We start from the raw sequence: 26,925 nt of genomic DNA on the forward strand, positions 1-26,925 counted from the left end.
GGGGCGTGGCTGTCGTTGCTGCCAGAGAGGCACAGCGCAGCCAGGCTTTCCAGGGAAGGAGGGATGAGGGATGGCTGGCACACGTCCCCCAGCCCGCCTGCCAGCCAGCTAACCTGTGCCCACAGTCTGGGAGGAGTGTCAGGTGCACACGCTGGCCAGCAGGGGGCTGGCCCAGAGCCAGCCCACCACCAGCCACCTCGATTGCCTTGGGGAAGAGAAGATGGAGGGCTTCGCTTGGGGTCTTCAGGCCCAGGGCCAGGGCACCGGAGGAAGTAGCTGTCAGAGTGGGCATAGGGGGCGGGGGGGCGGCTGCTCTGTCAAGATATTTGAAAATGACACCCCGCCTCCCTTTTTCCGTTACAAGTTCAGCTTTGGTGCCAGAGAAAGCTGGCCCCTGGCTGGAGGGGGCCATCAAGAGAATGGTGCCAGCCCTGGGCTGGGTGCAGGAGTGGTGGGCACCGCGGAAGGGGAGGGAGGGGGCTATGAAACTTCCCTCCGGGAGGAGGGCAGGTTTTCTGTAGCGGGCGGGGGTGGGGGGGTAGCCACCAGCAGCAGACCCAGGCAGAGCAACCGCAGGGGTACAAGGGCATTTCTGGGTGAGACCATCATGGGGGCCTCAGGGGAGGGATGGGGCTGAAGCTAGAACACTGGCGAGATTTGTGGCTTTAGGGACAGGGGAGCCTAGAGGACCCAGGCAATCAAATCCCAAAAAGGGGTCCAAGTCCCCAGGGGTGGGAGGAACTCGGCGGGTGGGGGTCCAGGGTCCACGGGAGGTCGGGGCAGGGGAGGGGGCGAGGAGCTCTGAGGCCGGATCCCGGGCAGGGACCTCGCGGTTGGTGGGGACCCTGGGGCGGCAGTTCCGGGTCCCGACCCGAGCGGGGCCTGCGGGGGGGTGGGTGGGCGGGGCCGGGCCGGGGTCCCGGGGGCCGGGGCGGGGCCGGGCCGGCGCTGCGCAGCCGCGGGGTGGCCGCCGCGCATGCGGGGCTCGCAGGCTGCAGCCGGCGCCTCCGCCACTCCCGCGAGCATGAAGGACCGAACCCAGGAGCTCCGCACGGTGAGTCCGGCCCGTGCGGCTCCGCGCCGCCCGCGTCGGGCCTGCGGGCGGCTTCCTCCCCGGGGTGGCGTCCGTCAGGACAGCGACCCTCGAGGTCCCGAGCGGGGCGCTGGGGGGCTCCGGGGACCCCGACCCCTGGGGTCCCGCCCCTCCGAGCCCCTCGGGGTCCCGGGCTCGCAGGAGCTCGACCCTGCTGACTTGTGGAAGCTGGTTGAGGGATTCCAGGGTCCTGGATAAACTTTTTGGGTCCCCTGTTGTTTGTTTTTTTTGGGGGGGCGGAGATTATTAGGGTTCGGTGGCAGAACTGAACGGAAACCTGACCGCTCCCTGACCCACAAAGCAGGTCTCATCTGAGTCCGATGACCCCCATCCCCACCCCGATCCCTTTTCCCGACTGGGCAGAGGGTGCAGCAGGAACGGGGTGGGCACGGGCGGGGTGGAACCGGAGCCTTCAGGTGGGGGCAGGCTCCACCGCCTGCAGCTTCTCCTGAGGCGCCCCGCCGCCCCCACCACCTGTGGCTCCCACCACCTGTGGCTGGCCGCCCCGTGGCGTCCCAATTTCCTGCCTGCCCGGGTCAAGAGGGGCCAGACCCGCCCTCGCCCATCGTCCTGGCTTCCAGGCGGCTGTGCCCGCATTGCTTGGCCCTTAAAGGATTCAGCTGCCTGACTCTGACCAGCATCTGTTTTTCCCCCAGTCACGGAGGCCCCTGGGGCGTGACTCCTGGGGCGGAGTCTCAGGGGAGTAGGAGGGGGCACCAAGGTTCTGGGTCAGAGCCCACCCAGGCCCAGCCCGGAGACCCCTAGCCCCTGCCTCTCCACCCCCTCAGGTTTCTTCCCTTGACCTCCGCCCTTACGGATGCCTAACTAGGTGGGGGTGGGGGGGCAGTGAAGGAATCAAAGCGCACCTGTATTCCAGTGAGATGGAAATCAAGATTCTAGAGCAGTGGTTCTCAACCTGTGGGTCGCGACCCCTTTGGGGGGATGGGATGACCCTTTCACAGGGGTCGCCCAATTCATCACAGTAGCAAAATGACAGCGATAATGAAAATAATGTTCTGGTTGGGGGGTCACAGCAACATGAGGGACTGTATGAAAGGGTGGCAGCATGAGGAAGGTGGAGAACCCCTGCTGTAGAGTGTAGACCAAGTACCAAGTTGACTGGCAGTCAGCTTCTACCTCCACCCCTCTGTTAACAGACCCCACCCACAGTTCTCTGGTACCCTCAGACCAACTGCTCCCCTGACGCCCCCCACCCACCCTTTTGGATGCTGGAAACCTTGGTTTTCATTCCCTCGTCGGGCTCTAGGCCTATGGTGGGTCCCCTCTGCCCAGAGGCCCCTGAGTTTGAGCCGAGGTCTCCTCCATTTGACTGGACCTGTTTCCTGGGTGGCTTGGATGTGTGCCCTCCTCCCTTGCCCTCCTGCTTCTCCAGCAAGGCACCCCCGCCCTCCCCTCAGGGCTGTGTGATTCCTGGCCCAGCACCTGGGGCAAACCCCTCGAGGTTTCAGCGGAAGAACACAGCCCCTCAAGTCGTATACAGTCTCTAAACAGCACCCCCACCCCACCCCCAGCCCGTGTGCTTTCCCTCAACTTTCCTGTGCTTTGTGGTCGGTTGAGTCAGAAAGCCTGTATCTTGATGAATGACTGGTGTGGTCATTGGCTGTTGTTTGGGGATCTGGTTGGTCGGACGGTGGTTTGCGGGGACCAGTGGGCTGTGTTATATGCAACGGAGGGCCTCTGGCTCATTTACCTCTCATTCTCTACTTCCAAGGGGGAAACTGAGTCACAGGGGTGGCCGGAAGTGGGGGGCAGAAAGGGGTTCTCTGTAGTCCCTGAAGATGGGCAGACTGCCTTGGTTGGGACCGGGCTGTGAGGAGCTGGAACCCAGGCCTTTTTGCACTAGGTGTGGGGATGCACCCTACACCCGTGCCCCTGGCTGCATGCTCACGTGTCCCTGTACACACAAGCACACATGCACGTGAGCATGCACTGGTCTTGGCTGTGGCCTGGTGGTCCCTCTGAATCATCAGAAGCAATTGGGAGACCCTGGAGGCTGTACTCAGGGCTGTGCACAGGGGGTTGAAGGAGGCGGCTATCATTCCCACAAATCTCTTCCCCTCTTGGGCCCGAGCCTCCCGTTTGTGAAGTAGAAACCAGAAACCCTCAAGCCCAGCATCTGGGGAGAAGAAGAGTGGGTCCCAGGTCTCCTGATGGACTCTACCTTTGAGGGAAACCTTGAACCCCAGTAATCAGAACCCTGCGACCCAGACCTGCAGGAATCCATTGACTGGGGCATCCTGGGCAGATGGGGTGCTAGGATCTGCTGTGTACCCCATCCCTCCTGCCCTCCCTCCCTCCTGTCCTCCCTCCTCTTCCTCCTCCCCCTCCTTCCCCTCCTCCTCCTCCTCCTCCTTTCTCATCCCCACCCAGCACCACCACATTTGGAAGGAAGGCGAAGAGAGCTTATTTATAAAAGTCACACTCGGGGAAGGAGCTGGCGCATTCCCCAGCGCTCCAGCCGGCTGCAGGCGCCTCCCCCCCCCCCACCTCAAGGACTCGCTTCTGCAGACCAGAGGGTGTGGGGATCTCGGGGTCCCCAGGAGGCCAGCATGGGAGCCCCCACACTGGGGACAGGCCCTCATAGATCAGCAAGGACAAGTCCTTGCTGGGGTTCAGCTGGGAAAGGCAGCCCTGGGTGGGACCCGAGGGAGACCTTGAGAAGGGTGTCCCCTGGCAGCTGTGCCCCTCGAATTCAGCTGCCCCTTTCTCTCAACTCAGACCCCCGTGGTTTCTCTGGAGTTCATACACACTCGAGGCATGCACGCACACACACGCCAGGGCCCAGAGCATGTGTATCTACAGTACCTGGGGCCCCCAGTGCCCTGAGAAGAAAACTGGGGAGGACCCAGGAGAATAATGGGGGCCAGACTCGGGCCTCCTGAAGCCCCTGACAGGCCCCCTCACCAGAACCTCCAGGATCAGCTTGGTAGCCCGCAGGGAGCACCCGCCAACCTCTCTCTTTTTTTTTCCTGTCTACAAATTCCCCTTCTCTCTTGCTCTGGGGTAGCAGGATGCTGGAAACCCAGGGACCTAAGGGTGGGTCCGTGGCCTCTGCAAGCCCATTTCCTGGTCTCCCACGTGGAGCCAGTATGACAGGAGCGAGAGTGTCAGCCCGGCTCACTCGGGCCTGCCTCCCTCCGTTCTGGCCCTGCCCAGACTAAACCATGGGTGGGCACTTGTTCCGGTGGGGGTGGGGCCCCCAGAGATCACCTAGTCCAGCCCCTTGTGGAACCCCAGAAAGGACCAGGCCTCCCCCCGGTGACACGACACGGAGCCTCCGCAAGCAAAGCCGGCCTCTGCCTGAGCTGCTCTGGGGCCCTGCTAAGGAGAGCGGCCACCTGGGACGGCGGTGCCGGAGGTGGCAGAGGGTGGGGCCTGGGACCAGAGGGCCCCTCTTTTCCAGGAGCCCCTGCATGGCCTCACGCCCCTGCCCCCCACCTCCCAACTCAGCTCTGGGCCTCTCTGCACTGGAGATATTGACCTTGAGTAGTCATTAAGAAGAGGAAGGGATTAAAAAATAATAATAGCCAGGCCTGGAGGCAGGCAGCAGCCACTCCTGCGCTGCCAGGCTTCGAGGACCCGGGTGAATCACCTGCTTCCTGGCCAGCCGCCATCCCCAGAGACCAGCCTGCAGGCTCCTGGCCACCCTGCCCCTCGGAGGCCCCCGACTAGCTACTGGGAAGGTGTCCTGGAATCCCGGAGCCCCTGCCAAGAGAGACCACCTAGCCACATCCATCCACAGAGGGTCTAGCAGGGTCTTCTACCGGAAGGATACAGCCACCCGGATTCCCATCCCTGATCGACTGAGCAGGCTGGGGAGGGGAGGGGATAGACAGCTCACACGCACGCATGCACGCGCACAGACACACACACACACACACACACACACACACACACACACACACTGAGGCCTTTGAAGAAACTTACACACATGTTCACGCTCACACCATTCCCATTCATTCGTATTCCGCCCCAAGAGTTTTTGTGTTTTGGTGTTTGGGCACAAACCAACCCCCCTCCCCCTCAGTGGCTGAGACAAGCCTCCCCTCCCCCGCCAGGATTGAGACCCACCAAATTGGGAAGAAAAAGCAGCTCCTTAGACGCTGGCTGGATGTGAGAGAAGGGGGCAAAAAGAGTGGAGCCCCAGATTCTGGCTTAAGGGGCTCCAGGCTGCCACAGAGGGCTGGGGGTTCAGAGCCGGTGGGAGCGAGGGAGAAAGATAGAGCTTGATTTGGATGGGCAGGTGTCACCCTTGAAGCCACCCTTGAAGCCACCCTTGTCCCCACATCCATTTCAGAGAGCTGGGGCCCTCGCCACTTAGCCGGTACTGTTCCCTCTTCACGGGTGACACGTACCAGGCTCAGTGGCCAGACCGGGCCCCCGGAAGGCCACTCGCCAGACTGACGGTGTCACCAGTTTCTCTTTGGTTGGGAGTGTGCTTGGTTAGGGGAAGGGGGAGGGGGAGACGTGGCATCTTGCATCTGGATCCTTTCTAAGGTGCCCGCTAAGAACCGACGAAGACAGAACACCTTTCTCTGAACAAGAGCCTCAGGGCCTGGATGTGGCTGGCTGAGGTGGCAGCGACCATCCAATTCTCACAGGAGACGTGGTCATGGGGAAGGGCTAGGGCTTCCTCTAGCAGGAAGTGCTTCATGATTGCTTTAGGTGGTCACGGGCTATATTAATAGAGGCAAACCACGAAGAAAGAGGGAGGGGATGGGTCAGCTCCTGGAAACTACTCAGACTGAAGTCTTCAGCAGATTCTGTTTAATAAGGGTAAGTCAAGATGTGTTGCTATGGCAGGTCCACTTCCTACATGCACAGGTTTATCCTCGACGAAATATGTTTAAACCTGTATGTGATCAGTGGATGGCTAGGGACAAGTTCTCTCAGTATTGACACCAGTCTTCATCTCGTCAACCAAAACCAAACTCACTGCCATCGAGTCGATGGGACTCACAGCGACCTTATAGGATGGGACAGAACTGCCCCTGCGGGTTGTCAAGCCCGTCACGCTTTATGGGAGCAGAAAGCCTCGTCTTTCTCCTCAAAGCTCCTGGTGGTTTTGAACTGCTGACTTGGCAGGTCCAATTTGTAACCACTACGCCACTGAGGTTCCTCTAAGCTCATCCAGGTGCCTTCATAAAAAAATTAATAAAAAAAGATCAGAAAGAAAATGTTTTGAAATTGATGGCAACTTATGTACAAATGTGCTTGATACAATTGGTGTGTGGATCGTTATAAGAGTTGTAAGAGCCCTCAATGACTTATTTTTTTAAAAAAGAAAAGATCAGTTAAACAGTGGCCTGGGGGAGCGGGGTGTCTGATGGTTCAGCTAAGTTCAAGGTGGAGAGGTCGGCTCCCAAGGTTGCAAGGGCTAGATTTACATCCATGGAAACCCTAGGGGACAGTTGTGCTCTGTCCTATGAGTCAGAATGGACCCAAGGGCAGTGGGAGGGGTGGCAGGAGAGAGCTGAAGGGGAGAGAAGGCCGGTCCTCAGACGATAAGCCAGGGAGGCTGGGGGTGCTGTTTTAAGGCTCCGACAGGGATGCCAGCCGGGGAGAGAGGGTACCATCCGGTGCCTAAGCCCATGGCCAAGCCACCAACAAAAAGGATTTTCTAGCCTCAGGGGTGCCCAGCAAGGCAGAGCTGCCCTGGAAAGCTGGGCACCAGGTGGCCAGTACAGGCTGGGAGCCAAGGCCTGGGGGACAGCAGGGCCTGTTGGTCAGGCTCCAACAGGAATGCCTTCCGTGTGAAGGTGCTGGGGTCATCAGCTGCTGACTTGGGGAGTAGCTGGGGGGTCCTCCAGCAGCAGGTGGCATTCAGAAATGAGGGGATGCCCACTTCAGGGAATCGGCTTTCTGGACAGAGGGACAAGCAGGGTGGATGGGCAGCGGGTTGTGGGGTCAGGGAGATGGTGGGGGGCTGGTGCAATGTGGCATCAGGCTGGGGTAGGGGGTGGAGGGAAGGAGGCCCTGAGGAAGAAGATGTGGGGAGGTGGGGGATCGGAGAAAGCATCTCCCCTCTAGGTTTTGTGTAGATCCACAACAGGTTTGTCCAAGGCTGCGTGGTCAGACCCAAAGCACTCTGGTTGGCTTTGGGGTCTGGGGCTAGCTGACAGTTTTGTTGAAAAAAGGTTTCTTTGATTTTGTAGGGATACTTCTCAACTTGTCCTGGTATGCTTCCTGTGGGCAAACTCAGAGGCTACAGTGAAGGGTCCCTGCAGTTAAGGATCTGAAAGGAACCGTGGTGGCCCTGTGGGTTAGGCGCTGGGCTGCTTACTTGCAGGTCAGCAGTTCAAACCCACCAGTTGGCCCCAGGGAGGAAGACGAGGCTGTCTGCTCACAGAAAGATCCAGTCTCAGAAATGCTCCACAGGGTGGCTGCTTGGCTTTGCTTTCGGGGAAGGAGCCCCAATGGCGTTGTGCGTTAGATGTTTGATTGGACCTGTGAAGTCGGCAGTTCAAATCCACCAGTTCCTCTGGGGAAGAAAGAGGAGAGGTACCCCAGACCCTGCCCACCCTCTCCTATAAGAAGCACCCAGTGCAACCTTCAGTGATCTGGCTACCTTGAGGAGATCCTACCTCATTTCACAGTGGGGCAGGCTGGGGCTTGAGGTGACCCCAAGAGGCTTCTCAGGACTGGCAGGGACTGGCAGTGACTCCTGTTAATGGGATTCAGGTGTCTTTGTCTTTCATCTGAGCCAGCCACATCCTGACCTTGAGGAAAGGGAGCTGGACAGGGCATCTTTCACTGTGACCCCCGGCACCAGGAGAGCAGAGACCAGGATTCAGGACTCGGAAGGTTGAGGCGAGGGGGAGACCCCTGGGGAAAGGTGCTCCTGAGGGCACATGCTGCCTTAGTTTCTCCAGGGTGCCCCTCGACCCAGTACAGGGGCCTGGCACAGCTACAGGTGAAGCAGCTTCCAGAGCCTATATGGGGGGGGGGTCGACAGTGGGGCGTGGGGGTGGGCACAGGCTCTTGTGAGGAGTGGGAGTGAAGATTTATTTAGCGCTGGGGAGGGGTGTGTGTGATCTGTTGATGAGAGTCCCCCCCTCCACCGCCTCCACAGCTCTCTACCCCCCATTTTGGCAGGGTTCCGGCGACCCAGAAAATGCTGTGTTCCCCTCCCCGCAGCCAGGCGTCCCTGTGCCCATTTCCTAGACGAGCAGACAGGGACTGGGAGGGAAGCCGCTCTGCTGTCAATGGCAGTGGCCCCTCAGTTCCTACTTGCCCGCCCTCCCCTCCCTCAGCCCTCAGCCTTGACAGGAGAGAGAGGTGAGTAGATAGGGGATGGATGGATGGATGGATGGATGGATGGATGGTGTGTGTGTGTGTCAACGCCAGCCAGGCAGTCAGAACTGTCATTACCTGTCCTGCTCGAGAGGAGGAAGTGCTGGCCTTGTGGTTAGAAGCCCCACGTGTAAACCACTATACCACAAGACTGGACAGGAGGAGCAGAGACAGAGGTTGACAGAGAACTGAGCAGGAGCAGGCCCAAGGGCCTGTGGACAGTGGGGCAGAAGCGGTGGTGGCAGAGGCCTCCTAGCAAGAACTCTATCCTACCCAGACCTGCGGGGCCTGGCTCAGCGCCTACCGTCTCCAGCAAGGCTTGGGGGAGCAAGGGACTAGAGGTGCAGACTCTGCTCAGGACATACCCCCAACCCTTGGGCAATGGCAGGTTCATGGTCTGCAGGCCAAGGGCACCAAGCCCCAGGTCAGCGTGCCCAGTCGGAGAGAGCCCCAGCTTCACCCTGGAATGATGGAGGGCCCCCATCAAGCTCAGACAGGAGACTCCCTGGTCCTGTGGGGCAGAGGCAGTGGTTGGGGGAAGACATTCCAGGCTGGGGGGCAGAAGAGGCTCCTCGGGTGGAGGCCAGGAGCCTGGAGCTGGGGCACCGTTGGCCTGGCCCGGCCCTGCTGGAGGCTGCAGGAGTGGGGAAGGGTTGGGGTCTGGAGCTGCATCCTGCCTGTGTGTGACCACACCCCATGTCACTGTGCCTCTGCTCGGGTGTAGCGAGCCCCAGAGGTCCACTCACGCCCACCCCCTGTGCAGGCCAAAGACAGCGATGATGACGACGATGTCACCGTCACCGTGGACCGAGACCGCTTCATGGACGAGTTTTTCGAACAGGTGGGAGTCAGACCAGCCCTCCATCCACACTGGCCACCTGAGAGCCAGCCTCAGGTCAGGTCTCTGATAGCAGGTGGACCCCAGGCTCAGCAGCCCAGGGGGTGGGTACAGGCGAATGAGCCCACTTTGAGGGCGAAGAGACCCAGCTCCAAGAGCCCCAGTGGTGGAATGGTTACACATTGGACCGCTAACCACAGGATCAGTGGTTCGAAACCTCTAGTTGCCCCTCCACACCTCCGGAGAAAGATGAGGCTTTCTACTCCCATCCACAGGGACCATCTCAGACACCCGCAGGGCCTGTTCTACCCTGTCCTGCAGAGTCCACTCTGTGGCAGGGAGTTTGGTTTTCAGTTTTTATCTTTGGACACTGAGTTCAGAGGATCGGAATTCCCCTCTACACCTCCCCTGCTTCCCAGAGGGTGCGTGGGGCAGCCTCCCCTGCAGCTTGGCCTCTCCCAGTGCCCCTCCTGACCACTGGCTGTGCGCCCCCCCTCCGCCCCCCCAGGTGGAGGAGATCCGGGGCTTCATTGACAAGATCTCGGAGAATGTGGAGGAGGTGAAGCGGAAGCACAGCGCTATCCTGGCCTCCCCTAACCCAGACGAGAGTAAGTGGGTGCAGGGGAGAAGCCCAGCTCCCAGTGCCCAGGGCCACTGGGGCACTTAGGTGAGGGTGGGGCTGACCAGCTGCAGTCTGGGAGGAAGGAGGGTGGCCCAGGCGGCTGGCAGTATCTCCACATGGCCCCTCCCTCTCCCTCGCCTCCCCGGGGAGCAGATGGCGGCTCTGAGGCGTCAGCGCTGTGGGAGGGCCGGCCAGCTAGGCAAGCAGAGCTTCCGGAAGGAGCCTGCAGCCCTGGCACCTGGCCACCTTGGCACTCCGGAGCGGGGCAATCTCAGGGCTCTGGGCACCTCGTGCAGGGTATTCAGGGCACTGGGGTGTGTCCGGGTTCCACTCTGTCCCCAGACAGGTCCTCCTGGCCTGGCTGTCACCATTCCTGTTGAGTTGTTGATGACCACACCAACAAGGGCCAGGCTGACAGCACCGTGGGGGCAGGGAGCGGGGCAGCTCATCCTTAATCCGTGAGACAGAAACTGGCTCCTGGGAGGCTCAGCCACCTCCCACCCCCGGGTCAGGTTCCTGCCTCTCCAGCTTTTTGAAAAGGCACCCTCTATGGGGAAGGACTCTGGTGGTGCCTCAGGCTAAGCACTGGGCTGCGAACTGAAAGCTCAGCGGTTCAAACCTGATCGTCACGGGAAGAGAAAGATGGGCTTTCTACTCCCGGAAACTGTTCCGGTCTCAGAAACCCACAGGGGCAGTTCTACCCTGCACCCTGGGGTCACTGGGAGCACTCAATTGCAGTAGTTTGGTTTTCAGCCACTGGGGGCGGGGGGCAGGCCGGATGAGGCTGTCTGTTCCCATGACTTACAGCCTGGGGAACTCTGCTCTGTCCCGTGAGGTGGGGTCACTGTGACTTGGACTCGGACCGACCGCAGTGGGTTTGGTTTTGGTTTAGTGTGTGGGGCCCGATGGGGACCACACAGGTGTTCTAGAGGGAGGACCTGGGACCCCATTTCCTGCCCCCCAACGCTGTTCCTTGCCAGAGCTCAGGGTGGGGGTTGATCCTCGCCTCTAACCCTGCCTCCTCCATGACTCCCCGACCCCTAGGCCCCTGGGAGTCTCAGGAATCCAGAAAGACTCTTCCCAGGCTCTGAGGTGATGCCCAAGGGACCCCCTGGAGCCCAGTACCAGGTCCTGGGAGGGGTGAGGAGGAGAGGGCCTGCCTGAGGCAGGGTCAGAGTGCAGGTGTGAGACTGCCACTCCCCAGGGCTGGGCAGGTGGCACAGCCAGCCGTGGCCTGGTGTGTCCCTGTGGGCTTGCCTCAGAGGGGACTGGAGCATCCATAGCAGGGAGGGCCTGCTTCACACTTCTCCCCTGGGGTGTCCAGTGAAGGGGCCGGTCCAGCATCACTTGCCCAGAGCTGGGCAGTCAGGACTTGCTCCACAGAGGGTCACTGCCAGTCACTGCCACAGGGAGCTCTAGGGCAGAGGCAGAGCTGACTGACAGGCGGGTGGCAGGGAGCGGTAGAGAGGGGCTCTCCCGGACCAAGGCTGGCTCTGCCTCCTCTGGGGGCTGCCGTTGGGCTGGTCTATTTTGGGTACCAGTAAAAGAGGCTGAGGCATCCGAGCAGCTGGTAACCGAGTTTCCCTTTGTTTCTCCAAATGAGGCACCCTCCTCCGCTCCTTGGAGCCCCCAAACCCCCCTCAAACATTCCATTTGGAAGGGGGCCCCCATCTTCACTGCCCCCCACTCCTTAATGGGGGCCAACCACCGAGATGCAAGCAGGCCAAGAGTTGGCATGAGGATGACCAGGAGCTCACCCCAGACCCTGGGAGGGGAGGGGGCAGGGATATGCCCGCCGCACTGAAGAACAGCCAGCTTGCCCCACTTTGCCAGCCAGCCCCTCTGGAAGGATGGGCCAGGCCAGGTGCCCCCAGCTTGTTTGAGGGCAATGGTGCCATCTGGAACAAGGACCAGAAACCCGGTGCCCTCACCCTTGTCCCCTTCAGCTCCCATCAAGGCCAGGTGTCCCTGCCCCCTTCCATCCACTGGGCACTGAGCCACTGGCCCCCACAGAGCTAGGCACCCAGGGGGGAGGGCAGGGGCAGCGGTGGGGGGACCCCCAGGGCAGCAGCACTCAGAGGATTGGGGTTCTCTGACCCTGGGAATGCGGGCTCAGGGGAGGCACCTGACCCCCCCCCCAATCTGGTGAGATGCTCCACCTGCCGAGGCACCAGGTGAGCTGGCTAGGTGAGCCCGCGCCCTCCCACCCCCACCTCAGGCAAGTGCCAAGTGTGCACTGGCCCACTCCAGCATCCCCAGCTGCTCCGCAATTATTCCTGCCTTAAAGTCAGGCCCGTCTGTTACTGCAGGTGGGGGAGCCAGCAGGGGAGGGAGTGGGTGAGGCTGCTGCTGTGGGGGTGGACCCTGGCCCAGGGTGGAGGGGCAGCTGGAGCCTTAGCCTGGGAAATCGGGGTGCACCCCTGGGTGGGGCTTTCACACCAGGTGGTAGGGGAACCCGGTGTCGACCCTGCCCCCTCTCCCCCACCCCCCACCGCTCCAGAGACCAAGGAGGAGCTGGAAGAACTCATGGTGGACATTAAGAAGACGGCAAACAAAGTCCGTTCCAAGTTGAAGAGTGAGTCTGGGCTGTTGGGGGTCGCAGGGACACTGCAGGCCCACTTCCTGTAAGCCCAAGGGCCAGGCGGTGCTATCATACGAGGGGGCTTCTAAGCATGTGTGGGGATGTTCTGAGAGATTTTCACCCCATTTCCACACCCTTTTCCAAGCCCCCTCACCCTCCTGTTCTCCCCCACCAGCCTGTGGGCAGGCGCGGGCCGAGCTGGGTTTGTGCCCCAGGTTGTGGAGTGGGCCAGCCTGCCTGTGCGCTCTAGAAGCCTGCCCATACGGTTTGAGCACCCAGGCACATCCAGGCAAAGTGCCATGTTCTGCAGGGGAGGCCCCCTGGCCCTCCCCACTTGGGAACTGTCCCCTGGTTAGGGCAGAGAGTGACCAGAGGCACAGGATGGGCTGAGCCCACTGTAGGGGCTCACACACACAGGGGCGTGTGCCCGGGGTGACCCCATCACCCGCTCGAGGGGCGGGGGGTGGTGGCACGGCCGTGGCCCAGCCCCCCCTCTGCTGGCGCAGGCATCGAGCAGAGCATCGAACAGGAGGAGGGTCTGAACCGCTCGTCCGCCGACCTGAGGATCCGGAAGACGCAGGTGCACGCCGGGACCCCTGGGGGCGGGGCCTCCGGAGCCCAACTGCCTGCTGGCCAGGTCTGACCACAACCCCCCGTGTCGTGCCCCCAGCACTCCACACTGTCCCGGAAGTTTGTGGAGGTCATGTCCGAGTACAACGCCACGCAGTCTGACTATCGCGAGCGCTGCAAGGGCCGCATCCAGAGGCAGCTGGAGATCAGTAGGAAGGGGGCGGGCCCGGTGGGATGGGCGGGGCGGGGCCGCCGGCCTGTGGACCAGGGAGCACCAGGCTCAGGTGACGGACCCTTCCTTGCAGCTGGCCGGACCACCACCAGTGAGGAGCTGGAGGACATGCTAGAGAGCGGGAACCCAGCCATCTTTGCCTCAGGGGTGAGTCTGGACCCCTGCCACTGGCCACGAGCCCGGCAGGGATCAGTCACCTGCCACCTCCGGGCAGGTGTGTGCACTGAGGCCCCCTCCCCCGGGGGAGGGGAGCCAGGCTGCAGTGACACCAATGTTGGCACAGGCCTTCTGCCTTCTCATTGGACCATGGCCCTGCTGGCCCCTCCCACCAGCCTGAAGGGCACGGTAGAGCCTGGTCCTCTGCTGGGCCCATGAGTGTGGGTACAGAGGGCCAGGATGAGAGGAGACCGTGGACAGTTAATTTCAGGATTGGAGGAGGGTGAAACTTCGGGTCTATGGGGACAGGGGAACAGCCAGTCACCTGTGGAACCAGGTGCCACGACGAGGCAAGCACAGGTGGGCAGCAACGTCAGCCCTTCCTTCAAGCCAACGCACTGCCATCTCGTCAATGGCGACTCATAGGGAAGCAGTAGGGCAGGAAACAACTGTCCCTGTGAGTTTCCTGGACTGTAACTCTTTACAGGAGTAGAAAGCCCCGTCTTCCTCCCAATGAGCGGGCTGGTGGTTTCAAACTGCTGACCCTGCGGATCACAGCCCAGGGCATCACCACGACTCCGCCTGGGCTCCTTAGCCCAACCTTGCAGTTTAGGAAATTTGGAGGCCAGGTGGAAAGGGGGAAGTGGCCTTTGGCTGGACGATTCTGCTCAGGCCCCTGCCCATGCTAGCTTCTCCCCTGCTGGCCTTCTGCCTCCCCTAGCCCTGGTCCCTACCCCCAGGCCCCGACCACAGGTCTCAACCCACTGACACGCCCTCTAGATTATCATGGACTCCAGCATCTCCAAGCAGGCGCTGAGCGAGATCGAGACGCGGCACAGTGAGATCATCAAGCTAGAGACCAGCATCCGAGAACTGCACGACATGTTTGTGGACATGGCCATGCTGGTGGAGAGCCAGGTATGCTCCCAGGCCCCACCCCACCACACCCCGGCCCCCAGCGCCCCCCGGGCCCGCATTGAGCCCTGCTCCTTTTGCCCCACACGCTGCTCTGACCTGGGAGGGACCAAGTCTGCAGGTAACCGACCAACAGCCTACAGCCCCTGCCTGCCTGCAGACCTGCCTTGACTACCCCCACCCTGCATGCTCACCTGCCAGGTCCCAGCACTGCATGGCTCTGCGTGGCCCTCCCCCAGGCCCTGTCTAGTGCCCGCTGCATCTTTTTCTGACTATGATTTGGATGGATGAGTGTTATGCCTGGAGTACTCTAGTGGAGCCGGGGATCCCAGAATTGACAGTGCCTTAGAGCAGGGGTTCTCTCCCGAGTCGCCGGGGGAAGGCTTATGTTTCTTGGTCCTCATGTCTAGAGTTGGTAGGTCGTTGGAGATGCTGCTGCTGTGGTCCAGGGACAGATGGAGTGACCAGCGACAGGCACTTTAGATGGGGTGGTCTCTGAGGAGGTGACATCTGAACTGAGGCTGGGGGAAGAGTGAAGAGCTGGCCCTAGGCAGAGCGACCAGAGCTTATCTGAGGACCAAGCAGTCTGTGAGGTCAGGGCACAGAGGTGGAAGGAGAGGGGGTGATGAGGTAGATGGGGCAGGCAGTGGGGGGGGGGGAGTATTTTGGGATTCTCTTGTGGGTTGGAGGGTGTAAAGTGTGGGGATGATGTGACCTGAGTCGGTGAGTAGGTTGGCCTTGGGGAGACCACCAGGACATGAACAGCAGTGGTATCGGTGGACTTGGAGAGCACAGGCATTTGTCAAGAAGTTGTCAGAGCAGTGTCACCATGTGGCCTCTGGGGGGCAGCACGGGACCAGACTGCAGGACCCATTGGGCTACGCTGGGCTGGGCTGGACAGAATCAAATCGGATGGGGGCATGGAGGACACAAGGAGATAGCTCGTCCAAGGCTAAAGGTCGCAGGCTGTGGAAACAGAAGCCATCTGCCCTGGAGGATGGAGGGATGCTCAGCATAGTCACCCTGAACTCTGGCCAGGCCAGGGTGACTCTAGCCCACCTGCCCCTGCCCTTCTCTGCCTGGCACCCTACAGGGGTCTCTGCATGGCCCCCAACCCTGGGACTGAGCCTGCATGGCCAGTTGGCCTGTGACTGTCCTGTTGAGAGAGAGGGAAGCTATGCTTCGAGCCTGAGGTGCCCTCTGAACCCTGTCCAGGAGCATGATCTGAGGGGCACAGGTGAGAAGACCCCCATGCACTCACCACCACCCTCCCCACCCTCTCCTCCACAACTCAAGGTTTTCCTGGAGACCTGCTCCTGAGGCGGGCCCTGGGTCCCCTGGCCGCAGGGGGAAATGATTGACAGGATCGAGTACAACGTGGAACACGCGGTAGACTACGTGGAGAGGGCTGTGTCCGATACCAAAAAGGCCGTCAAGTACCAGAGCAAGGCCCGCCGGGTCAGTGGACCCTTCCCTAGCAGCCAGGCCCCAAGCCCCTCCCCCCCAGCCCTCCCCACTCTGCCTTTGGACCTTCATCCCCAAGCCCCCACCAGAGCCTTCACCTCTGCCTCCCTTGTTCCTTGTAAGCCGTGCCCCAGACAGTTCTAGGCTGCCTCCTCTCAGGCCCCGTCTGAGCCTCCCCTGCCCGGTTCTCTGCAGAAGAAGATCATGATCATCGTCTGCTGCGTGGTCCTAGGCATCGTCATCGCCTCCACCTTTGGGGGCATCTTTGGATAGAAACTACCCACTGCCACGTCCTGCCAACAGTCCACCAGGAGCCTCCCTCCCCACCCCCCCATCTCTGGCTCGGAGCACCTGCACCCCCCTGCTGGGGCCGGCCTTCTGCCCTGTCCCGAGCCGTGTCGTGTGCATGATCTTGTGACTGTGTCTGTACAGAAGAGGCAGGGGCAACCAGGCTGGGGACAGGGTCAGGGCGACAGGGCCTGCCCTCTGTGGACCCTGGGTTTCTCTCTCGAGACCAGTCTGGCCTCAACTGCCATGCCCAGCTCCCCTGTCCTCTGGCCGCTCCAGCTGTTCCCCTGGCCCCCTCCCCCAAGCCGAGTCCTTGGAGGGAAAGGGACAAGCTGGCCATAAGGTGCTGCTTTTCAGGTTAGGGGAGAGACAGCCCAGCTCTGAGCCTTTGATAGCTGACCACTGCCGGGGGGGCTGAGGTACCACGGCTTCTACCCATGTCCTGCTTAATTCCTTCCCCTGCCTGGGGGCAAAGCCTCATGCACACCCCTGGCCCCAACCCAGGTCTTGGGAAGAGTCGGCCCAGCCACTGACCTTGGCAGGGAGGCTCAGGCCCTGGAGCCATGTTGCATGTGTGGCATAGTGGTGTCTGCTCCGTTGTGCTGGGAAGCCAGGGGTGGTCACGTTGGGCCTGCAGTCACTTATCCTTGCTGTCCCATCGTGTGCCATGTGGGTGTCAGTATTCTGTAGCCAGCCAGGGAGGAACCCCCTCTTCCCCCATCCTGTGGCTTTTTTCCAGCCAGAAATGGCTGCCCTGACTCCCAGCCCCTTCCCCGACAGGCAAGGAGTGCGCATGTGCACGCACGCACGCACGCAGGGGGTGGCCCGCCTGCCAGGCCCTCCCTCGGCTTCACTCCTGCCTTGACCCCTGTCCGTGTTGCCTTCTTCCACAGCGGCCCCTCTCCCTCACCAAAGGTCTTGGTACAACCAGCTGCCCATTTTGTGACATTTTTATGTAGAATAAACATTTGTATCTGTATTGGACTCTGCTCTGGGCTCCTTCATGTCAGCCTGTCACAACCTGGGGAAGGGCAGGTGTGTGGTGATAAGGGGAAGGGGTTCAGGTGAGCACCCCCTCTACCAGCTCATGCTGGTAACCTCCGAGTCCCCCACTCCGGCCCACTCTGGAAATTATGGAGTGACGGCTTACTGAGTCCATTTTTATTCAACAATTCGATTCTCATCAATGAGTAGTCCCCACCATGGCCTCCAAGGTCTCCCCTTTGACCTTTGGCTTCTTGAGGGATGGGCGGGAAGCCCTTGCCAGGCAACACCAGCCCTTCATCCTGCTTTGGGGCCCATGTCAACTTGGGGCCAGGTCTGTCTAGCATGGCCCCTTTCCCTAGCATCTCAAGCAAACACGAGAGCTCCTCTCAGCCAGCAAGACGCCCCCCCCCCACAAACACACAACACCCCGCAGAGCTCACTGCAAGGCCCGCCCTGAGTGCTAGGCAGTCCCATCCGACCAGAGACCCCGAGCCTGACAGAGAGGCCTCAGTGCTGGGCATCTATCTCTGCTACACTGAAGCCTGACCACCACCCCTCCTCCCTCTCAGCTACATGCCGCCCTGCTGTGCACCTCACAAATCCGAATGCTTCCAAACCTTCAAGTCCTTCAGACGCACTCTGCCTGCTGAGTCAGCCCCACCACCGGGAACGCAGAGAGCTTGTGGGGGCCTGCCGAGCCGGAACTGCTGAAGAGCCCCACAGAATGTGGCTTATTGCTTGTAGAACAAAATAAGATGTTCACAGAACCCTTTCTTGAAAAGAAGTTTGAAAACTTTACAACTTTAAAAAAAACTTTACAACTTTTTACAACACTACTCTATCAACTGATGAAGTCGGTACTTCGGTGGAACAAGCTTCCCAGAGGCCAGTGGAACGGGATGGTGAGGTCACCCCGGTGACAGTGACTGTGTTGAGGCGACAGCGCTTGGCTCAGAAACGGGGCTTGCGCTTGCGGCCGGTGTACTGGGTGTCGGGCCGTACCTCCCTAGGAGAACAATAGGAGAGTCTCAGAAAAAAGGCACAAAGGGCCTTGGGGGCTACAGCTGACAGGGCACCCTGTGCAGCCACATCATGTTTCCACCCCCCTACAGGTACTCACTTGCCCTGCCGCCTTCGGCGCTCCTTCTTCTCCAGCACCCAGTCCCGGGTGTTCTTCACCAACCCTCGCTTCAAAGACCTGCGCGCGGTGACCCTGTGTGGGAGACACCTGGTGCCATGGCTGCGCTCCATAAGTGGCCTCCACCCCACCGCTTCTCTTCAGTCAGAAAAGCTCCCGCTGGACACCCCGCCTTCACTGTGACAGCTGCTGGGGCCAAAGCAACAGGCAGCAGGTGTCACCTGGGGTGTCCCCAGTGGGCAAGGAAGTGGCCCAGGAAAGCCACTGGACCTTGGCCTGTAGGGCCACACTGCCTGCCCGGTGCCGAGCACGTCAGGGTTCCCTGATGGCGACTGTCTGAGGCAGGAAAACGAAGCCGCCTCACTCAGTGCGGCCCCGACGGTGACCCTCCAGGCTCATCTGGGCCGCCTCTTCTGGCCAAAGGGGAAAGAGACCCCCAAAGCCATAAGGAGGAGAGGCCTAGGGCTGGGGCACTGAGGTCCCCACACCACATCCCATCTGGCAGCGACTATTTCCAGCATTAGGTGACAACATCAAGGGCTGCTTGCCAGGAGTCTTGGCCCTGGGCACCCCCCAACTGGCTTGAAGAGTCCCAGCCGAGTATTGGGAGGGTGCCCTCTCGCTAGTCCAATTGAATGCTGGGGGACAGAGCAGCTGGAGGAGGCGGGGGAATCGGCGGCTAAGGAGCCAATTGAGTTAAAGTGAGGAAGGCTGTTCCCAGCAGGAGCCACACAAAAAAAATGAGTTCTGGGAGGGACGGCATGCTCAGGGAGTCCTGGGCACAGAAAGTAGCAGGGCTAAGGCCAGAGTGGGGGTCAGGCCCGTTCTCAGAGGGCATTAGTCCAGCAAGGGGCCTGCTGGTCCTGGGGACAAGGCAGGGAGTCAGTTGTGCCTAAGGAAGGACACAATGTGATTTTGACTCTAGTGGGGCAACAAGAGGTTCCAGCTTAAGCAAGGAACAAGGGGACTCATAACAGGCCCAGAGAGAAGAGTGCTGGGGTAACCCAGAAGACCCTGGAAGCTGCCCCAAGAAGTGGTGGGGGCCCCACCAGCCAGCAAATACCACTGGAACAGACTCAGCCAGATAGGAAGCAAGCAAGCAGAGGTAAAAGGCAAGGCTGGAGTGCAACCTGAGTATTCATCCAAGAAACTGGGGGAGGAGGGGGCCTGTCAGTGATGTGAGCCCAAGAGCAGGAAGGAGGGGAAATGAGCAGCAGGAGAGAGGAGGTGCCTGGGAACACTGAGGTCCATCCTCTGTCCCCCGCAGAGCCTGAACCAGGGAGGCCAAATGGCAGGTCTTTGGATTGGAGGACTAGGGAGAGTGGACTTTCCAGAAGTTTCGAGGAGTAGGAGGCTGAAGGCCGGATGACCGAGATTAAAAAATCCAAAGACAACAGCCACCTAGATGTGCCCCCCCAAAAGTGGAGACAAACCAAGGTCAGGTTTGAAACCTTTATAAAACCTGCTTGTTTACTTGAAAGAACCGCCGGTCCTTTCCAGCAATGGGCTTCCTCCCCCCTTACAATCTGAGGCCTTGAAAAGCGGACAGGAGGTCAGGAGTTGCTGGGTGGCGACTGAGCCCTCCCAGAGGGTCTCCATGTTCCTCACTGCTACGCCCAGCGGTGGTCTTAAGTGAAGAACATATGCTCCCAGGTTCTAAAACTCACCCGGCCATGCCGTCTGCCGGCGCCAGTGTGAGGGTAGGAGGGACCCTAGGGTGCCCGAGGGAGGGTAAGCACCTTGTATTGCCTCTGTGCAAAGAGAGGACTGCTCTCTGGGAAGCAAGGGGCAGCAGGTGATAGGCCCCGGGGAGAGACATCTAGAAACAGTACAGAGCTACCCACAGGAAATGGACTGGGAGAGCTAATGCCCTTGGAGGACCGGGGAGTGATGGCGTCACTATTAGGGGCCCCTCAAGTAGAGATTTCGACTCAGATAAACGACAGAGTAGCACCGACCCGCTTGGTCTCTGGAGCTGTCCTGTCAGCCCACCGCCAGGGATCCCTCCTGCAGCCACTGACTGGTGTGGCAGCTGATGCTTAACCACTGCACCACCAAGGATTCTCAGGGACTAGCCAGCTCAAACCTGCAGAGGACAAAAGGCACAGGCTGGGACTTTCACCACTGGGAACCCTGCAAGATTCATGCCACCTCTGCCTGGTCCACTTTCAGCTTTCGCTCAGGGCCATCTGAATTACATCGTTTCCATCTTTCCGACCTTGTGTGCGGATCCTATTACAGGCATGACTGTGGATGGCCCCAAGAGCGTGTCCCAGTTGGGGACAGAGAGGAAAACCAAGTAAGTGGAGAAGCGTGGTTCGGAGCGGTTACAGGTGCTGAGAAAACCAGGAAAGCACAGGGCTCTAGCTCACTGCCGAGAAGTCGATGCGGGCTCAGCAACCATGCCACAGGCTGGCTCCTAGGACAGCCGACCTGCGCGAGGGGTTCCGAGACGATCCCTCTTGACGGGACTAGAAAGCCCCACCCTTTCTCTCGAGGTGCAGCTGGTGGTCCAATGGGTAACCCACTCCCCGTCACAGGGCTCCTCCCAGAAGATGGGTGCTTTGACCGAATCAGACTTCGTAAGAACAGGAGAGAGAAGTCTTGCAGCTGTGCAGAAGAGTGAGTTGGCAAGATGCCAAGGCTGAAACAGGGAAAGGCGAGGGACCCCAAGTGACCAACGTGAGCTACGTGAAGCGGGGAAAGGACCACAACTAGACTCGGGATATGAGATGGAAGACAGGACAGGGAGGATGGAGTCAGTGAAGAACAGGGAGGAAGCTCTGGAGAGACGCAGAGACGCTCTTGGGAAAGCCAGTGTACGGACAGTGGATGGTGAATGGATGGCAAGTGGGGGTGGGGCGTTCTTCACAGAGCAGGTGGGGAAGGAACAGCCCTAGGAGGAAACAGTCAGGTGGAGGGTGGGGATGGGGTGAGGGAGGAGAGCCTGAAGGTAAAGTACAGGAAGGGAGTTGTGGGCCACTTGAGAGATAGACTGAGACAAGCAGATTTGGCCAGAAAGAGGCTGCTGGTGACTGTGGCAAGGGTGCTGTGCACAGGGGAAGAAGACGAGGGGGAGGGAGCCACAGCAGGACCAAGGACGGCAGCTGCAAAAAGCAGTAATAGACGACGTGGTAGGTGGGTGAAGCTGGGGTCTAAAATCAAGAGAAGCGGCAGTGTGTTTGCGTGCTGATGGGCTTGACAAGGAACGCCAAGATGGGGATACAGCAGAGGATAGAATGAAGGACAGCCTGTCACACGGGGCAGGACGACTGGTGCCAGGCTTCCTGATCACCTACAGCCCCGAGAAGGGCCTGGCCTGAGGCTGCACCAGGCACAGTCCAAAAGGAAAGGACTCTAGTTCTAGTACCACCAGGCATCGTGTGGCACAGAAACCCACATACCTTGTGCTGAAGCAGCCCTGCCAGCGCCAGCCTCCTCTGCCCCAGAAACAGACCTGGCTGCAGTGACCCCAGCTGCCAAGCAAGGGCTTTACCTCTCGTTGGTGAACATGGACTGCCTGTTTGCGACTTCATCTTCCTGGCCACTCAGTCCCTACAAGAACCAAAGTGCCCTTAGATCCTTCCAGAGGCTGCTCCACTTACCTGCCCCGGAAGGGCAGGACCAGGGCCCAACTCCACCCCAAGACCCGGAGAGCAGAGGGCTCAGGCACGATTGCAGTAATCTCCCAGCATGACCCTCAGACTAAGCCCCCAATCTGGACTCCAGACACCACCCAGACCCCTCACCTGTGGCAGCATGCTCGAAGGCCCAGAAAAAAGACAAAGGTAGAACCTAGAAGAAGCAAAGAGGCCAGTGAAGTCCTGCCCACCTCACTCCCACAAACAAGAACCCAACCCCAAAGTGTCCCGATGACCCAGCCCAGCCCCTTTCCTGGGGCCACTCAGCAGTAGCCTCTAGCCCCATGATTCCTGCCCCCCCCCCCCCCCACCAGCCAGCCTAGGCCCCAGCCTCACTTCTTGGCTTTGGCGCTGTTGGGGTAGTCTACCACAACGCCCCCTGTGAAGCCAGCCTTGGTGGCCTGGGTCGTGATCAGCTCCAACTGCAAGGAGACAAACAGGGTGTCAGATGGGGGAGGACAAACCTCAGACAGCTTCGCCTCCACTCAAGCGGGAAGCAACTGGCCCGTTCGCAGGCGGAACCTGGCCTGGGAGGACAGAGGGTCTGGTCAACAGACCAAGCCACTCTGGAGGCCTCAACAGCCAGGCCGAGGAAAGCACAGGTAAAGCCCCAGTCCGCTTCATTGTCGCTCTCTAATCCAAGGAATCAACAGTTGGAATCCTTTTAAGTTCAGGGAGAGACTCTACAAGTGACGGCAGCTGGAGTTGGGACACTAGAACATTACTGGTCGTTACAGGCCACTTGTCTTTTGAGTCTGCACTTTCTCATCCATCACACTTCACAGAACAGACCACTTGGATGGCCCACACCCTAGCCCCTCCTCCCTAGTCATGGCAACCAGCACTATCCTTTGTGCCACCTGTACACCTTGTAGGACCCTCCTACGCCCACACTTCAAAAAAACCCCAAACCCACTGCCATCAAGTTAATTCTAGCTCAGTGACTGGATGGAAGGTGTCCTAGGCTGTAAGTCCTATGGGTACAGACAGCCCACCTTTCTCCTGCAGAGCAGCTGGTGGGTTTGAACCACCGACTTCCATGGCAGTGTCACCAGGGCTCCTTTCCTCAAGGGACACCAGTCCAAAAATGGGTTACCATGGGCCACAAGGCCCTTTTCTCAGGGGTCCATTTGCCCCTCTCCCCCATCAGCACAGGGAACTGCCCCTCCCTCCCCACAGCAGGAGGACCAATAGGGAAGGAGCAGGGCCACAAAATCACTCTACACCCCCTCCCATCTCTGGGCCTCCTGTGATCACCTCCGGAAGTTGGGGCTCACCTGCTCCGAGTTCTCCGGGTAGAGCTGCAGGGCAGCACGGGAGCCCCGGGCCTGTAAGAGAAGCAGTACTGCCTATCCCTGTCCCTCAGGGCCAGGACCTGAAGACAGACACCTCTCTTCCCAAGATCACCAATCACTGTCTGCACTTCCAGTGTCTGCCTCCCCTTCCCCGTCTCCCCACCTCTCTCACATGGAAATAGGCCCTAGAATATTGATCTTGACCTTCTTCCCACTTTATGGAATTGGAAGCGGCCATCAGCTGGGCCCCGCCATGCCATTTCTACAACAATGAATACAGGAATTGTGACTCCACATGAAGTTTGACCTGAAGAGGACCCATCTCAACGGCCTTCCCATGGGACATCTCTCCTACGTCCCAAGCCTGCAGCCAGGCCAGGTGGGGAGGAGGCCACAGACTCACCAGGACGGAATAGAGAGAGGAAAAAAAGCAGTAGAGGCGCTTGGCGGGGTTGTCGGACTTCTTGTTGGCACTGCAGAGCCACTGCACCGCAGAGATGCTAGAAGGAAAGGACCCAGTCAAGGACAAGGCCACACACACGCTTCCCCAGCCCCCCGAGGCCCCGCCCCCACATATCCCTGGCTGCTGGGGCAGCCCCAAACACAGACCCGAAAGGACGGGCAGAACTGCCCTGGAGGGTTTCCACAACTGTAACTCTTGTGAGCAGAAAGCCTCCTGTTTCTCAGGCAGAGGACTGACCTCCCAGTAGCAGCCCAGCACGTACCCCCACGCCACCAGAGCAGACAAAGAATATCTATCTGTAGAGCCTGAACGTGACAGTGCAAAACCCTCACTGGGGAGGACAAATGCTTTTCAAACACACTAGGCCGTGCTAGGTAGTCACGCCTCGGTGTACAAAACCTGACCTGAAGGACCAAAGAGCTGGAAGTGAAGACTCTCACCTGATACAGCCATCAAAGGAACCTGGTCTGAAGGGGATACCCTGACCCATGTCCCCAAGAAGCAGGTCTCCCTCTGTGTCTCGGTCCAAGGCCGCATCTGCATTGAATAAGAGGTGTCAAGGTACAGCTGGCAAGCGGACTCCTGAAGGTAGCCCAGTCCAACGCCCCCTGGAAGGCACTCACTCAGCATGGCGGTGCTGATGTCCAGGCCCACCCAATAGTGTCCCTCATCCGAGATAAAGTCCCCACTTAGTCCAGAGCCGCAGCTGAAAGAAACAACCCCAACAGGGACTCAGCAGGGTGTAGTGGCCACCACCTGCCTGACCCCTGGCCCAGCTGAGTCAGCCCCCAGACCTCACCCAATATCCAGAAGGTAGCAGGGCTGGTCCTCAGGCAGTGAGAGCAGCTCCAGGGCCCGGCCAGCCATCTTAGTCTGGATGTCAATCATCCGGGAGCTGGGATGGATTTAGCACAGGGGTGGGGGTGGGCGAAGGAGCTTCACACAGCTACTTCCCACCCAGACTCCCCCCAAAACCCAACAGGCCAATCATCCTGAGAGACCCTTTCCTGGTCCCTTCACTTGGGACTTCTAATCTGGGCTCAACAAACTCAAAAGCGACCCCAAGTTCACACACCTGTTATTTGGTTGTAACACAAATGATTACCATGCCAGTTGCAAAGTGGATGGACAAGGTGCAAACTCATGGCCCACATTGGGGATCTGCAGCTCTACCAGACTTTGGTGCGCCTGTTACTTGACAATGGCCTCCTCTCCTTGGCATCCACCAATCTCTGCACACTAGAGTCGGCTGACTCTTAATGACCCTTTAGGACAGAAAACTGGCCTGTAGGGTCCCTAGGCTATATTCTTGACAGGAATAGAATGTCAGGTCTTTCACCTGAGAGCCCACTGGGTGGATCCGGACCAGCAACCTTTCAGGTAGCAGCCAGGCGCTTGACCACTGCACCACCAGGGCCAGTGCCCTCACATGTAGGGCTCAGCACGACTTCGACACAACAAAAACAGTGCTGTCTATGAAAATCTAACAAAAGTCAAAAAAAGTTGACACACATCGTTTGAAGAAAAAGATTCTTAAATTTGAAAAAAGGTTCATTGACTTAACCTAATCATACTTAATAGTGAATTAAAATTAACATTTACATTTCACTTAGCCCACTGGGTCCAAAATATTACTTGAACACAAAGTAAGTCACAAAAAAATGTCAGCAAAATATTCTGTCTTCTTCCTATCAAGTAATTCCAATTCGTCCCCTTTCAGAATCTGACAGATGGTCACCTGACTGGGCAGAGGTCGGATTGTATTGGCTTTCTCAAAATCAAGGTTAAGAATCCCAGAGAACAGTTACCAAAATGCCATATACTCAACAGAGATAGGGAAAAACTCACATATGATACACGACGACTGGATTCACTTTTAAAATTTTTTCTTGATCAAATTTAAACAGGAAGAGGCCCGATGGCAAACTGAGTTAAACACTGAGCTGCTAACCAGCAAAGCCAGAGGTTCAAAACCACCAGCGTCAGAGGAAGAACAATGAGGCTCTGCATTCCCGTAAAGATTTTGTTTCAAGAACCCACTGTGACAGGCCTGCTCTACCCTATGGCCGCTGAGTTGAAGTCAATGCCATGAAGGGGAGTTTGATTTGGGGGGTTTAATTTCAACAGAGGGGATAAAATGGGTAGACTTTTCTGCACCATATTGGGAAGGGAAGGCTTGGAAATCCTGTTCTAGAGCCCCTTGCTAAGTGACTTTGTAATTGTCCAAAAGTTAATTATTCCATGTGCAATTCGAGGGGTGGGGGTGAGGTGTCACAAAAAAGTTCATGGGAAAATTCCATTTATCTTTAAGTGTCAAGCCCACTTTCCTGGAGCCTTTTGAAGGCCTCTCGAAGCCCTCTCATGTACCACATGGGGTTGTCATGAAATTAGCCCATAGCTTAAAAAAAAGAAAACAAAAACACTCACTAGCAGCGTCCATTCTGACTCACAGTAGCCCAACGAGGCCCGGTACAATTGCCCCTTTGGGTTTCCAAGGCTTTTAACTCTTTCCAGCCTCAATTTTCTCCTACTGAGTGGCGAGTGGGCTTGAACCGCGGACCTTGAGAGTAGCAGCTAGTCCTCAACGCCACCAGGGCTCCCGGGGTCGCACATCATATTAGCAGCCCTCGATTAGCACTGTTAAGAATATTCTCCCCCCTCGCGTACTTGACCCCTTCCCAGCCTGCGAGGCCCACTTTGCCACACGCGGACAAACGCGGCATTGCGTTACTTGTTTAGAAAGCCGCTTACAGGAGTAGGAATGGTCACCCCATTTCCATGCCGTGCTCACCGAGGCCCAGGAGACTCGGGGATGTCCTTCAAGTTGTCTTTGCCCGTGGGAGAAAGGGATCGATTCCCGTCCCTCCCCTCTCCGGAGCCCCGCTAAATTCGACCAGCGTTCTCAGCACCGCCCGCAACCGGGACCTCGGAATCTGCCGTTCTGACCCCCGGCCGCCCCGCGACCCCCGGCCCCCCACGCGACGTCTCGCGCTCTCTAGCTGCGGGCTCTCCTCACTTGCGAACGTATTTCCGGGCTTCGTCCTCGTTGTAAAACTGTGGGGGTAAAAGGGAGAACGAAGTGTTACGCGAGGACTCGGAGCGCTGGATTCCGGCGAAAGAAGAGAGGGGTGGGCGCGGCCTCACCAGCTCCGGGGGCCCCCCGTGCTCCGGCCTCCGTCCGCGGCCAGCCATGCCTGGATCTCCACAGCACGCCGTGTCCTGACGTCACCGGAAGCCCGGCTGTGCGGCGAGCGGCCCGGCGCCCGCCTCCTAGGACGCACGCCCCGCCCCTTCCGTCCGCCTTCTCTTCGCGATTGGTTATCAGGAC

General features: G+C 59.1%; 2 protein-coding genes and 1 non-coding gene across 7 annotated transcripts; 1 reads left to right on the plus strand and 2 right to left on the minus strand.

The window, feature by feature from the left end:
• Positions 1-984: 984 nt before the first annotated feature.
• STX1A (syntaxin 1A) lies at positions 985-17,052 on the plus strand. Of its 3 annotated transcripts, XM_075564863.1 has the most exons (10): positions 985-1,054; positions 9,171-9,248; positions 9,754-9,853; positions 12,368-12,442; positions 12,955-13,028; positions 13,119-13,227; positions 13,324-13,397; positions 14,187-14,324; positions 15,669-15,779; positions 15,981-17,052. In XM_075564863.1, exons 1-10 carry the CDS (start codon positions 1,025-1,027, stop codon positions 16,056-16,058), a joined length of 867 nt encoding a protein of 288 aa, XP_075420978.1. In that variant the 5' UTR covers positions 985-1,024; the 3' UTR covers positions 16,059-17,052. The 3 variants fall into 3 exon arrangements, with proteins under 3 accessions (XP_075420978.1, XP_075420979.1, XP_075420977.1); XM_075564864.1 differs by having other exon boundaries at positions 15,715-17,052; XM_075564862.1 differs by lacking the exon at positions 15,981-17,052 and having other exon boundaries at positions 15,618-15,877.
• BUD23 (BUD23 rRNA methyltransferase and ribosome maturation factor) lies at positions 16,145-26,892 on the minus strand. 3 transcript variants are annotated; one of them, XM_075564860.1, is made up of 12 exons: positions 26,742-26,892; positions 26,614-26,651; positions 24,397-24,492; positions 24,221-24,303; positions 24,038-24,134; positions 23,538-23,634; positions 23,117-23,167; positions 22,176-22,261; positions 21,948-21,993; positions 21,695-21,753; positions 18,181-18,273; positions 16,148-18,066 (listed from the first exon to the last, which is right to left on the minus strand). In XM_075564860.1, the coding sequence occupies exons 1-12, from the start codon at positions 26,787-26,789 to the stop codon at positions 18,012-18,014; spliced, it is 849 nt and encodes a 282-aa protein (XP_075420975.1). In that variant the 5' UTR covers positions 26,790-26,892; the 3' UTR covers positions 16,148-18,011. The 3 variants fall into 3 exon arrangements, 2 of the variants coding, with proteins under 2 accessions (XP_075420976.1, XP_075420975.1); XM_075564861.1 differs by lacking the exons at positions 26,614-26,651; positions 26,742-26,892 and adding an exon at positions 26,389-26,512 and having other exon boundaries at positions 16,145-18,066; XR_012787273.1 differs by lacking the exon at positions 16,148-18,066 and having other exon boundaries at positions 21,603-21,753.
• Positions 18,529-18,658, minus strand: LOC142423709 (small Cajal body-specific RNA 20). The gene has a single exon (XR_012779310.1).
• Positions 26,893-26,925: the final 33 nt, after the last annotated feature.

This window comes from Tenrec ecaudatus, chromosome 12, assembly GCF_050624435.1.
Source record: "Tenrec ecaudatus isolate mTenEca1 chromosome 12, mTenEca1.hap1, whole genome shotgun sequence".
Taxonomy (NCBI): Eukaryota; Metazoa; Chordata; class Mammalia; order Afrosoricida; family Tenrecidae; genus Tenrec; species Tenrec ecaudatus.